Source organism: Haliaeetus leucocephalus, unplaced genomic scaffold (genome assembly GCF_000737465.1).
Source record: "Haliaeetus leucocephalus isolate CR32 unplaced genomic scaffold, Haliaeetus_leucocephalus-4.0 Scaffold240, whole genome shotgun sequence".
Lineage (NCBI taxonomy): Eukaryota > Metazoa > Chordata > Aves > Accipitriformes > Accipitridae > Haliaeetus > Haliaeetus leucocephalus.
In genome coordinates, this window is record NW_010972676.1 from 7,466,022 (window position 1) to 7,480,529 (window position 14,508).

The 14,508-nt window shown below is 40.4% G+C and overlaps 1 protein-coding gene across 1 annotated transcript in view; it reads left to right on the forward strand.

The window, feature by feature from the left end:
* NYAP2 (neuronal tyrosine-phosphorylated phosphoinositide-3-kinase adaptor 2) overlaps positions 1 to 14,508 on the forward strand; it is a 119,036-nt gene that overhangs the window by 79,665 nt on the left and 24,863 nt on the right. The window contains exon 4 of the mRNA XM_010568291.1: positions 9,293 to 10,390. Within this exon, the coding sequence (XP_010566593.1) occupies positions 9,293 to 10,390 (1,098 nt within the window). The remainder of the gene's footprint in view (positions 1 to 9,292; positions 10,391 to 14,508) is intronic.

Below are 14,508 nucleotides of genomic sequence, written 5' to 3' on the forward strand. Positions count from 1 at the left end.
ATACGGTCTGGACTATCCCTTTGGTCAGTTGGATTCAGCTGTCCCAGCTGTGTCCCTCCTGACTTCTTGTGCCCCCCCAGCCTACTTGCTGGTGGGGTGGGGGGAGAAGCAGAAAAGGCCTTGGCTCTGTGTGAGCACTGCTCAGCAATAACGAAAACACCCCTGTGTTATCAACAGTGTTTTCAGCACAAATCCAAAGCATAGCCCCATACTAGCTATTATGAAGAAAAGTAACTCTATCCCAGCCAAAACCAGCACAAGTCCCCAAGAGGTCAGTATTATGCACAGTATCACCTCCGTAGGTCTGCCAGCTTGTTTTAATGGGCTGCAATTATTTCAGAAGCTCAGCAAACAGATTGCTACTTATGTAAGCAAATAATGGATTTGACCTACTTACTGTATCTGTAAGTAGAAGATAGGCGTTACTGTGGATCTAAAAACTGAAGAGTCTCATATTCCCAGAAAAATTATTCAAGTCTTTGCATACTGTCACTGCTAGTGTTCTGGACAGGATGTTTGTGAACCAAAGCAACAATTAGATCAAGTGAGCAAATACAGACTATTTTCTAGATAAATGAAGTAGGTGAGTTAAACTTACTGTTTCATTAAGCATTTGCACTTTCTCTAGCTTGATTTCCTTCTGTCCTGGTTTCGGCTGGGATAGAGTTAATAGTTGCTGGCTGGGGTTAACCACAACACCACCTTTCCCATTTTTCCTGTAAATCATTTCAGAGTCCACTGTTTGGGTGCAGGTACTGGATTTAGAAAGCACCCAGAGCCAGGACCTCTTGCAGAGATCAGTTTCGTCCAGTGTCTCTTATGAGTACTGGGTCCGAAAGCCTCTGTACCATACCTTGTCCAAGAAGGTCATGAAAGTCCAGCAAATGATTGCCCACATCATCTCCCTCAGCTACGATAGCTAGTAATCAATAGCAGTGTTATTCCTGTGAAGCCAGGAATTGCATTCAGACTGGGCTATGCCTTTGTTTACATGAGCATTGCCAGATGATACCACAGAGGCCTTCAGTGTTCTTTGGGCAGCAGGCAACATATGAATTAGCAGTTCAGCCCTCAAAGTCTTACTGGTATCATAGTGGTGACCACTACGTACCAAGCTCATATGACGTAGGCATACAAGGCACATGTCGATGGGACTTAGCTCTTCACACATACCTAGAAGCATTCCTTTCCGAGCAGAAGAGAGATCTTTTTCTCCAGATCAACAGAAATGCTGCTGCACTTGCAGTCATCACGCAGCACAGCCTGTAGAAACTCAGTCAGACAAAATGCAGAGGCTCACCATCTTCTGCGTGGTATTTGGGGAACGCGAGATGGGTGGCTACAGAGAGGGAGAGGCGGCAGCTAGCGCAGGATGACAGCTATATGAGAACTGGGCTGCACTGCAACAAAGATTTTGGGTGGGGGGTGGCGGGGGCTGATGTCGCCCATTGTTCACAGTGTGAAATACAGTCTGTTTGTGGGTAGCTGTAATAATGGAGCAATAACAGTTAATTTACAGTAAAACAGCAAAAGCTGTTCAGGTTTCATCTCCAAGATAACAGTCAAGATACCATGAATGTTGCTTTAAAACTGAAAGGCTTTACTCGTGTTGCTATTTTCTGTACTCTGTTGTGACCATGTTTAACTTTTCAGTGCTCCGACTCTGTATAGGTTCCCACACTAGAGCACTAGAGCCACCAATAAGCAAGCACATACGCTTTGTAAATTAATTTCTCTGCAAGCATGTTTCAGTAGTTCTATTTGCACACTCTTCATGTAATTCATCTAAAGATGCTCGCGATGGATAAATTCCCATGCCAGTTGCCTTTCTATATCTAGAATTCCTTCAGATTATAGACGGTTACAAAATTTTTTATTGCTACTGTTGCACTGGATGCAAAATCTGTTTCGCATATGCAGACTGCAGGCTACCTGAAATGGAGCAAACCAGTGCTTCGTTGGTTGCATGTGTGGGCAGTGTGAGTGTCCTTTATTCAGATTCCCACTTCCCCAGTAATCCTCCCGCCTCTCCTTTCTCAGAGCCTGCTTCCACTGGAACTGCTGTAATTTACACCCATGCAATGCCATAGATCCTGGCCCCTTGTGTCTGGGCATATTAGTTCAAGGTTATTTTTCTAAATGGATACTCAGATATCATTGCAACCTAAAAGAAGTTACTGTGAGATTTTTTTGTTTGCCTCCATTTGTACTCAGTTCATCAGTTTTCCTGTAAAAGGAGGATGATTCAAATTGACTTTTCTTTTCTTACTTATCCAAAATCGTGCTTTTTCTGCCTTTCTAGGGCTGTGCCAATTGACAATAACTTTTAGCTTCAGTGAATAGCACAGAAAGGCTTGATTGCAAATAATTTGTAATTATTTCTCAAACACTCTCTTTTCTTTTTTTCTTTGCTTATTCAATGTTATCTGGAAAAATCAGGGACATCAATTACTCATTCTTTAAAGGAACTGAGATGTGAAGTTCAATATATATGAAAGCACGAGGCTGGGCATTCAGAAGGAAACTTAGTCACTTTGTAATTTTCTGAAAGCTTTCGGGGACCTTTTCACTGTGGGAACAGGTAATAAGCAGAGCTCTGTGTGTCAAGCAGATGCACAGAGAAGTGGAGGGCTATGGAGGAGAGAACCTGGAAGTCACTCTGCTCTGGAGTGTGGCAGTTTGGGGAGGGACTCTCTCCAGCACGCTCACACTCTGGAGTTTGTTGAAATGTCCTGGCATCTCTGGGTCTGCCCTCATCTTGATAATGCAGAGCAAAGGACCTGCAGCCCCTGCCGTGCTGGGAGGAGGCTCTGGTGGCAGGGCAGTTGGTGCAGTAGGCTGGCTTTTGTGAATCCCAGGCAGGTATGGCTACCTTGGCACATACAGCCTGTAAGCAGCCATGGTGTTGGGGCTGAGGATTTGGTTTTGTGGCCCAGATACACAGCCCTAAGCTGAATCTGGCAGCAGCACGTCTTCAACCATGATGCCTATCAGTTGCAGTAGTCATATTGTTGGATTAACGCAGAACTGAATTTAACTGCAGGGCCCAATTCTGCTCTCTGTTATACTGGTGTTTAATACTGGAATATCACTACTGAAGCCACTAGGTTTCCACCACTTTGAATTAGAACAGAAATCAATCATTTTAAAAGCTGAAAGAAGTTGTAGCCAAAATAAAGGGACCTGAATATTTTTGAAGTCTCCCTAATCATAGCCTTAAGACATCTGAGTAGCACATCAGTATTATTTTATGACACTGTCTTTTAGTCCTTTCATTTTCAGTATAGTTTTGTCCTCTTTAAATGCCCAAATAATTTCCAGTAAGAGCTAATAGATTCGGGAGGAGGAAGAAATATGTACTGCATGAAGTCATTGTACTGAAACCACCTATTGCTTGAAAAGCTGTTTGAATGAATCAGATGGTTCTTTTATTCCTTCCATGTTCTTTGCCTCTTTGCTTTTTCCTACTAGCATCTTTTAGAAAAGGTAACCTACGCAGAAAGGACTTGTGTCCATGAGGACAATGCTATTTTGAAAGCCAGGGTTTTTTTGTGACAGAGATACGTTCTCTGATGTTACTTCAACCTAGTGATGATGTTTCTATAGTCATTTGCTAAGATGCATCTTTGTGGGTATATTTTATGGCTGTTCACAGTGTAGGAACATTTGTCTTCAAAAATTCCTTCGAGAAGAAAAAATGCATGTTCAACACTGCATGTCTCCAACAGATACATTTAAATTTGCTTTTGTTTTCTACTGTTGCTTTCCAATGATGGGAACCACTGTGCAAGGATTGACATAAACAAATGAATTAAAATAAAAACCTCGTGTAAAATACCTTAGAGCCTAAACTGGCAAAAGATAGATGCTGAAAAGTGTCATTAAGGGGTAAAATGGCAGGTGAGGCTCTGTGGCCTGTGACAAAAAGATGAATTAAACTCAGGTCTCCTGAGTGCTGATCTTTTGCACAGTTCAGAGGACTGTGCCTTTTTAAATTCAGTTTCACTAAGAATATTCAAACTTCATCTACAGAGATAATGAAATCCAACCCAATATAAGCACTGGTGCACAAATGCACTTAAGATCATGTGCAACTTTGAACAAGCAGTTCATTTCATTAAAGCCAGTGGGGTTACTCATAGTCTTGAACTTACACATATATATATATATATATATATATGGGTTCTGTGCTACCCTAGAGCTGGTTTTTCTCTGTTGAATTATGTGATGTAAATCAGAATCTGTGCATCTTTGATTCAGTATCCAGCACGTCCAGGGTTTAATTAAAGAAATTCTATTTCCTTTCACTCCTGGAGGCTCTTTTTGATAGAAGTACCCCTCAAAATACAGCAAGATTAATTGCTTCTGCATTTAAAGTGCATTTTTAAGAATTTTAAAAATTCTTAGGCCCCAAATCATTCCTTCATTTAGAAATAAATTGAATGCTATAGCCTCTTGTAGAAATTGAAAGGGAGGAATTTTCCTGTTAACTGTATTTTTATTCTGTTTGTTACAGTGAACAGCACAATAAATTGGCTTGGTCTCTGAAATGCAGAAGCTGGTAAACATCAAAAGGACAATAGAAAATGTCAAAATTCATTTTAGTTCTTAGATGTTTTTACTCATTCCTTATACAGTGAGCAAATAATAAAAAACAATCTGATAACACATTTTCATATTTCAGTCTCTCCTTAAAGAGTAGAAAAATACTTCAGAGGGATAAGATGACCAGAAGCATTCTCTATTTCCAAAATTAACTATGAAAGGCAGATTATCTGGGCATGTCTGAAAGCTATGCATAACCTTTGCACTACAAATATCTCATTTCAAAAATGTCATATTCTGCTTATTCAGTAGGGCTTCCGAAAGGCTATTTTAAGTACCGTGCTTCTTGCTTTTAGAACTTATTACAGCCTGCATGTTTGTTTCACTTGCAGTTAGAGCTAGATAATTGCTTGGTAGTGGGATGCTATTAAACACAGAGAGTTCCTGCCCAAGCAGCAACTCCATGAAGTTCAGTTTTGTTTACAAGGATCATCGTGCCTCCAGTTTATCAACTGTGGTAGTTTGGGCAGTTCTGGTGCAAAAAAAGGAGCTGCTAGCACAGCACCCCGAGCTCCCGCAGCTGGGGCAGAGGACCACGTAGCAGCTGCTGAGCTATCTGATTGCCTCTGGTCTGCTTGAACTCCTTGCAGACCTGGCAGTCTATTGCGTTTGTGTGTGTCTGTAATAGAAGCACTAGCAAGAGCTTTGTGGTGCACTTTGGTGTGGCTGTTTAAGGGAACTTGTACCTGGCAGGGAGAGAAATAGTCCTCACTTTCATTTCTTTCATTTAGCTTTGGATCTGGCCCCACGTGCTCTGACGTAAAAGTGGCAGAGTCTCAAGGCAAGTTGCTGGCGACAGTTGCACCAAGGACATAGTAATCCATGTTGAAAAGCATTTAATTACTCCATGTTTAGAGCAGACAACACGGCAGTATGTGTACCACCAATATGTCAGCATGGTTTACTTTTCATAGGAGTTTATGTTCCCAGCAGGAACTGAATGCTTTTTCCGCCTGATAAATGTCAAGTACTTAAAGCAATCTTGCCCGTTCCTCTCTGGAGATTGCCAAATAATCTCCTTTCATTGGCTATGGGATCATGCCAGGACTTCTGCATTCATGCACATTTATCCCTGCCAAATGTTGGTAACACAGGAACTGTACAAATACTCTCTGCTTCTTTCATTAGCTTTGCACAGCTCTGGTTGCGGGATTCCTGGTTTTTTTTTCTCTGTTATTCTGGGCTGGAGCAGTAGTTCATGATCCATATTCCATTATCGGGTGTGCTGTAGAGTTCAGCCCTTGCTATGGAGCTGTTTCAGAGTAGAAACCTTTGTTAAATAAACATAAGCATCTTGAACCATAGCCTTCTTAAAGCTAATTCAGTTTGCCTCCTGGATGCCCCACTACAGCTGAGGGGAGTTCCCAGTAGGTGTTGAGCAGTTCCTCTGTTCCCAGGCACAATTAAAAGATTCCTTTGCTATTTACCCTATCCATTTACCTGTGTATTTTCTCTAGGAAGTCTTATAGCACCAAATGTTCCTGTTCCGAGTAGCATATAGGAGGTACCTCTTTATCTTTATAAGGCTTATAAAATATTTAAAGCATTTAGTTTTAAATTTTAGTTTGAAAAGTCTAGTTTGTCAAGGAGGGAAAAAGATCTCAGTAACATACCACCTCCTGGAAATAGATACTTTAATAAACTAAACTGTGGTGTAGGAAAAAATGCTATTAATAGAAAATGGAATGTAAATCCTTCAGCTTGTCATGTTTTACCCTGTGTATCAGACAGCAAGACTGGGTCATTTGACCTTTTTGTTGATAATGTCACCAAGATATTTTAAGCTAATGCTACATATCATGCAAAGGCAGATGAGAATGCTGTGTGTGTCACTGCGGTACTTAATTTCAAGCCATGCAGAAATACTTTACAAGAATAGATGGCAGAATGTCAATCATTCTTTCCATGACATTTCTCATTTCCTTGTCTGTACTGTAATAACTTGTGAATGTTGTATATGCAAACCCTAACACCTAAGGAAAGGTTTAGACCATGTGGCAGAACCTCATCAGTTGGATAAAAACTGTGAAAATGGAAGGAGGAAAGAGGCAAAATAGGCTATTTCTAGCAATTTGTTTGAAAACATGGTACTCTTAACCACTTTTAGCTATTTTTAGGTAAAAATATCAGTTAACACTAGCCTTGAATGACCTGCAGCACAAGAGCATCTTTGATTACTTTGTCCGTCATTAACATTTCTCCAGATAAACAGATGGAACAGTGGGGATATGGCTATGAGACAGAGCACGTTCTCAGTGTGACACCCATGGCACAGGAGATGTAGAAGACAGCACAGGGAACAGGGGTCTGAAGAAGGCAGAGGAGTGGGAAACGTTTGTATCTCAGGTATCCATTAAGGATGGTATCATGATGCACAGGGAACTGAAGACTGTGAGAAGCCTCTGTATACAAAATACACAATTCACAAATGCAGCAAAGTCTGTAATCTTTTAGCCAGTCTAAAGTAGAGTTCAGGTCCTGGGCAACATGCTCAGAAATTATCAGGCAGTTTGTGCCAGTCTCATTGACTGTCTCTTCATTTTAATGATACCAATCTGAAGAAGATTGCTTTTGCCAGGTTTGTTGTACATCAGATTAACAAAGCTGTGGAAAGAGGATTGAGATCAAGTTTATGTCAGTAGAATGTATATACAAATAACAGACTAAACAGAAAGGAAATAGTGATTTAGCTGGAAGCATGGCAAGAAAAATCTGCTAGTATTGTCAAATACATCAGGAGTAATAATTTCTGCAAAGCCCAAATGATTCTGGTAGCCTACATCTCATTCCCTAAAGTCTGTGCTAATACATTCACGAAAATTAATTTGGGTTAATTAAAAAGGCAAATTTAAAGTGCATTAGGATATATCCACATAGTAAAAAACTATCAAGTTACCAAATACTCTTATCTGTGGTAGCTTTTGCATGTCCCTAGCCTGCTGCAAAGTAGAACACATTAATTGGAACCATCATGAAAGCATAATATCATTTTTTGAGTTTGTTTTGTTTTGTTTTGTTTTGTTTAAATTCTGGCAAGATTTCTTTTCCTTTTTGCTTTGTTGTACCTTAGTTATACATTAAGCTTAAACAAATGCTGTTGACAAAGAGTGGCCTCGTTACTTCATATATGCTGCACATGCCTATGTTCACAGCTCCTTATTCCTAAACAAAACTGGAATCTTGTTTAACATCTGCCTTTATTGGTATGCCTTGTAAGAATTGAAGAGAAGTTATTTAACAGACCAAAGCAGAAATGTGACAAAGTGATAACACTATGTTTGAATCCACCTCTGATACTGACCAAATCACGTTAGTAAGATGCTGTAATGCAGGCATCTTCCAGCCCTGAGCTAGTGTCCTCACAGACTGTCAAATACTGTCTTTCAGCTGGCAGAGCCGTGCCTCGCTGCTGGCTTTAGTAATACATTTGAGGCTGTTTCTAAAAGACGGTTTTTAACTCCATGAGCACTGCCTGCTTGGTTTAACATTAGAAATTTGCTGGCTGTTTTCTGATGGGTCAGCAGAAGGTGTCTGGAAATTTCTGAGCACTGAGTTTACAGTGGCAGATCTTTAGCGGTGAATTGCAAGGAGCAGCAAAGTTTGGTAAGACAGGAAAGCTGCCATTCTAAACTGCCCTGTAGTTCAGGTTTTCTTCTAAATTGGGAAACTCACCAATGAGGTGTCAAGGCTTTCAATGCAAGAACTATTTACCCTATAGGAATATAAATTAGGTTTAGCGTATGTGGTAAATTTTGTTTCTGAATAAGTTTATTGAGTCTGCTTAGGATAAAACCTGGCTTCATGCAAACATATAATGAGGTGTTTTATTAACTCCAACATTTAATGAGATGTTTTATTAACTATTTATGCACAGTGAACAAAATGCAATTTCCATGAGTTTCTTTATTGTTTAATTAATAAAGAATAATATCTAAGAAACCCTTGGCCTCTCATTTCAAATGAATTTTATTATAATGTTTTGATTTATAACTTCAAAGACAAAATAGTCTATTGTTTGGGAAGGATCTGAATCTGTGAGATACTTTGTTCCCCATTGCCTTCACTGACGTCATGTTAATTCATAGGAGAGAGTCCACATAAACAATTAGGATTATCCCAACAGCAAATTTTACAGTATTTGTATGTGAGTGTTTTCTTTCTCAATCAATGCTGAGAGAATTGTTGTGCTTTATGCAAAAAGTTACTATAAATAAAAAGGTAACTCTGCACACAGTGATGAATCAAGACATCACTGTCATTCCAGTATGAATGTCCAGGATATTAACTGTTCTCTTGCAGCCATAAGGAGTTCATTTGGATACTTAGTTTTATGTCTTTGGCAACTCTTTGGGTCTTTAAAATCCCACAGAAATATTTGAAAAGCATAATATTTAAAAATGGAAAGTCCCCTGTCCAAAGAGTTTGGGAGAGAACAGATGTCTTGGAGGAAGGGAAGTGCTCACCAGCTACTTAATACTGGAGTGTCAGAGCATTCTGGGGGAAGATTAGGAGTGTTTTGAATAGGGTGTTATTTTTATAGTGTTCTACTGATGTAATACTAGAGAAAACCAGAAATGGGCTGGTCCCAGGAAATCCATTCCAGAATTATGACACTGTAACAGAGATCCTATGGTTGACACAGTGTGTTACATACTTCTGATGAATTTATATTTTATTCTGTTTTCAGTGTCAGCCAAACCAAGACCTCACAGTGATGAATACACAAAGAAGATTCCACCTCCTAAGCCGAAACGAAATCCAAACACTCAGCTAAGCACATCTTTTGATGAAACGTATATCAAAAAGCATGGCCCTATGAAGACAACACTCACTAGGGATGCCTCTTTATCGCAGGTCAGCGGTCCCGCCCTAGACACAGAGGAAGAAGAGCCTGTTTATATTGAGATGGTTGGCAATATTCTCAGAGACTTCAAAAAAGACGAGGATGACCAAAGTGAAGCAGTCTATGAGGAGATGAAATACCCTATATTTGATGATGTAGGCCAAGAATCAAAATGTCAATGTGAATATGACCATCACACTTGTTCTTCTCAGTGTGCTACTCCCACAGTGCCTGACCTAGATTTCACCAAGTCTTCAGTGCCATCTACTCCCAAGGGCTTGCTTTGTGATATACCCCCACCATTTCCAAATCTGCTTTCTCACAGACCTCCACTGCTGGTGTTCCCACCAGCACCAGTGCAGTGTTCCCCGAATTCTGACGAGTCTCCTCTAACTCCACTAGAGGTCACAAAGCTTCCTGTTTTAGAAAATGTGTCTTACATCAAACAACAAGCTGGAGCTTCTCCATCTTCACTGCCACCTCACACATCAGGCCATCAAAAACTGGAGAAAGACCAGACAGTATCTCACGGAACTAGCACCCCTGGGCACACTTCCTCACCTCCTCATCCATCTACCCTATACAGAACACAGTCTCCACATGGTTATCCTAAAAGTCACTCTGCCTCACCTTCTCCTGTCAGTATGGGTAGGTCTCTTACTCCCTTAAGCCTCAAAAGACCTCCACCTTATGACTCTGTACATTCAGGAAGTCTCTCAAGAAGCTCTCCATCAGTGCCTCATTCTACAGCCAGAAACACGTTGCAAGAAGGAGGAAAGATGGTAAATGCCTCAGTCAGTACCTACGGGTCATCATCTCAGAGTGGTTCCCGTTCTCGGACACCCACCAGTCCTCTGGAGGAACTAACCAGCCTCTTTACCTCAGGACGAAGTCTCCTGAGGAAGTCCTCCAGTGGCAGAAGATCTAAGGAACCTGCAGAAAGTAAGTTCTTGATGTAATTTTTCCTCATTCTTCCTTGTATAATTGTATCTTTCACTATATTTTACTAAATCAAATGCTTGCAAAAATCAAATACCTCAGAAGTCTGAATTCCTTATATAAGTTTATTGTAACAGGAAGAAAAGTGATTGTTGTTAAAATTGCTTTAGTCTTCATATTGTATTTTTAAGATTTTTAAGTATGCATACTGCACTACAGAAGTACAATTCATGGCTTGGTCTTGCAGAAGGAGTCAGCATTTATTAACTTTTCCACAGTTCCCAACATGTGTGTTGGGATCTTCCCACTATGTCACATCCTTCCATTCTTGGTGGATGCTAAGACATAGCAAGATAACCAAACAGTAGTTCTTTTTGCCAAAGATCCATTGATCGCCCTTAACTTGGCCTGTGATCACGGTGTGTATGATGGCAACAAGAGGTACCAGCTTAAACCATTCCTCTCCTTCCCACTGCCTCCTTCCATACTGTGCCACAGAGTATCTCTTTCAGCTGTGCTAGTGTGACTGGTTGGGAGGCCGTACTGTGGATTGATCTGAAAAGCAACATGACCTATAACGCATTACCCCCATACAGAGAAAAGCATGGGAGGAAGTTGTGCAGGAAAACCTTAAGCCAATATTGACTTTTCATATGCTGTATCATAAGATTGTTGTCCCACATGCCTTCAGGTTTACACAATGTACACCTATTTCTGAGCTAATTAAATATGGAGACCCCTAATGAAATCAGCAGGAGCCACAGGTGTGAGTGAAAGCAGAACCTGGCACCAGTATTTCTGTTTCAAAAACGTTCCGTTCAGTGGTGCCAAAGACAACGTCTTGTAGTGGACGGTAGCCCCAACACCTTTTGTCAGAGTGCAAAGCAGGCTCAGTACGCTTTCTCCTACAACTTCAGTAAAATCAGTTTATGACTTTGAATTCTTGACACCTCTGGAATGGAAGAGCTCTCTTTGGAGAACGGCTGATCTTCTGTCTGTGTAAGTGCTACGTTATACCTGTTTGGCAGCTGTAACATGTTAATACGATGTGGTAAGCTACGCTGGTTTATACCTGATAAAGGAAGGTGTTCTGGTTTCCAGGCTACCGTATCACTACAGAATAGAAATGAATTCTGCACTGCCTTTCTGGTTGTGTTTGTGCTGCTCTGTTACATTACTCATCACAGTGTGTCACATCACTTTGGGGCACACTCAGGGGGCTCACAAGAACACCCCCTCTGGGTTTTCATGCGCAGAGGTTGCCTGCCTCGCAGCTCTGCAGCTGAGTGAGTACATGCAAACATGTAAGTATGGAGAAGCTTGGCGGCAATGGTTTAGGTTGGCATACAAAGCATTCCTCCTGATTCATGGACTCCACTGCCCCAACCTCAGCAGTTTTATTCTTATTTATCTCTTTGCAAAGCAGGAATAATGATTCTGAAATCAGAAGGTGGAGGTGAGAATGGAGTTAGCAGGATACTGAGAATACAAGTTGGTGCAGCAGTTTGCTTAATTTGGCTTTATTATTTTTGTGGCCTGCAATCATAAATACTGCTTTGTGAAAGTCTTAGCTCCATAATTCAGTAGGGTTTTGCTAAGTGATTACAGTAATAAAAATACAATAATGCCGTATTTGTGTGTTGGATGGAAGCAAATTTGTACCTAAAAAGCAAGGTGATTCTTGTAATTGGGAACAATTATGAGGGATATGATGTGGCATTTATAAATAATTGCAGTGAAGTGGTAAGGAGATTTTGGCAAAGTGCAGACAATATTGAACATTATTAAGCATGCTTCTTATTCATAGGTGAGCAGAAATCCCCTGCAAACCCCATGCTGCACCAGATCTACCTGGTGAGCTTCATAAATTGGACGGTTTTATCCTCACCGATGTAGGCAGAAGTACCAGGTTTGGAACCTATAGAAATTCCTGCAGCAAATGTGGCAAGTCCTGGGAAATTTCAGCGAATCTGTGCTGCTGCCTCATACCTACCTGCAGAAAGCTATTCTCTATATTCCACTTGACTGAAATTGAATGCAGACCTTTGAAGGAACTTTTCACTGATAAAATTAAATCTTGCCCTGCAGATCTGTACCAAGAATAGCTTACTTCTCAGCCTCTCAAGGAGCATTCTGCTTGCTCCTTAGGTAGTAGAAATGTGCTCCTTATTGGTCACAAATGGTAAGACAAGAGAGATACAAAATAGAAACTGTGTTCATCTACTTTAAGGACAAAACATTCATGTTATAAATAGATACCAGTGGTGAAAAGGCTCTGGAGTGCAGCTGTGTTGAGTAAATGAACAGACTGCCCATCTAATCCGATTGTAATTTGTCTGGTATTTACAGTATGACTTAATCCTGTGGGATTACTGCACTGGGCAAGAACCAGGTTTGTGCTCAGATATTACAGAGGAACACATACAGGTCTAGCATTTTGTGTCTTGCCATTCCAAATTAAAATGATCCACCATAAAGAATCTAAGTTGTGGGATTTGAACGTAGAATCTGACCAGGCTGTCACATTTACATGCTGTCATTATACATAGTGATAGATAGTGTAGACTGGACTAATCATATGATCTGTTAAAGAAATCTTGCTCCTGCAAATCACACTGGAAGCCTAAGGCACTCATACAGTTCTAGATTTTTTTTTTTTTTTTTAAAACCTATGGGAGAACAAATGCATGGCATAGGACTAACTGGGACTGCCATGGTTTTATAGTTGTCCCTTCAGTGTAATTTGCTGTCAGCATACGGAAAGATTTCCACAATCTAGAGGATAATAAACACACACACAAAAGAAGTTATACTACTCTTACGAAATCATGCTAGGAAACTAAGAATATTTGCTTCTAAAATATAAAATTATTCTGAGCGCATCTCAAGCAACTTTCTCATTGAATCCTCCAAGGCTCAGCCCTCTGACTTGTCTGAAGCTCTCACTGCCATATGCTAGTCAAAAAAAAAGCACAATACTAGATTTTATATTCAGCTGAGTGTATTTGGAAAATATTGCAGCAGTTACAGAGAAAATTCTCTCTCATCTTTATTGTTGTTACTGCAACTGACTTTGTGGAAATTTGGCATCTGAGTCCAAACTCAGAATGTATTTGCTGGCTTTTAATTTGTGGCATTTTTGAGTGGGTTTCTTTTTGAGAAGGACTGCACAAACCTTATTTCCAGTCAACACCTTTAATATACAAACAAAGCTGCCCTTGTAGCCTTTCTGTTTTATTTTCTTTACTCTTCTGCCATTTTTCCTTTTTTTATCCCCCTCCATTTTATTTTTGTAGAGTTCACTGGAATTGCATTAGTAGGATAAATCAGTGATACTAAGGAGACTGTAACCTCAGGGCCACGTTTCTGAGGATGTGAGCTTCTGTTGAAGCCGCAGACATGTTGCTGAATGCACTCAGCATCCACCGGCTGCAGCTGTGATGTGCGTATCTGGATTTTATAAGCAGCTCACTTATTGTGCTGTGTTCTTCTAAAAATCCTCTTGTGTGCTGTTAGCATCTTAAATATGCATTACAGCACATTTATGAAGGTGGGGAGAAAAGAACAAAGAAAAATAAATTGTAAAGCCAAATCAGAAATGAAAAAATTGGTGGAAGATAATCACAAAGAAAGGCAGAAAGATGGAGAGAACCCCTATGGAAAACTGAAGAAAGATGTAGAGCATGAAAAATGTGAAAGAGTGGAAAAGATAGGTATTATTAATTGTCATTGACTGTTCTTTAACCCTTCCTGCTTTTGTGTGGGATAACATGGTAGTGTGCCCTAACAGTTGGCAGACCCCTGTGAAGTATAACATCAGTCCTCAGAGGTTAGGGGGAAACTATTTAAAGGGTACCAACACTGCCTGGTGTCCTTGGGCTGCTGCAGTGTGTCCTTTTCTAATACAGTTGGAAGGTGTTTAAGTATGACCGCTCAATCCAGCTGTGTTGAATGACACAGTCCCCTTGCTTTTAGCACATGCATTGAGTGTCTGTGTTACCTGTGTCCTTCAGTAAAGAGAGAATTATGGAGGGAGAGAGGAAGGGAATGGTCTTCAGATTTTCTGGAGCTATCTTTGCTGCCTCTGTCTTTCTGCACCATAGAAACATACTATACTCTGT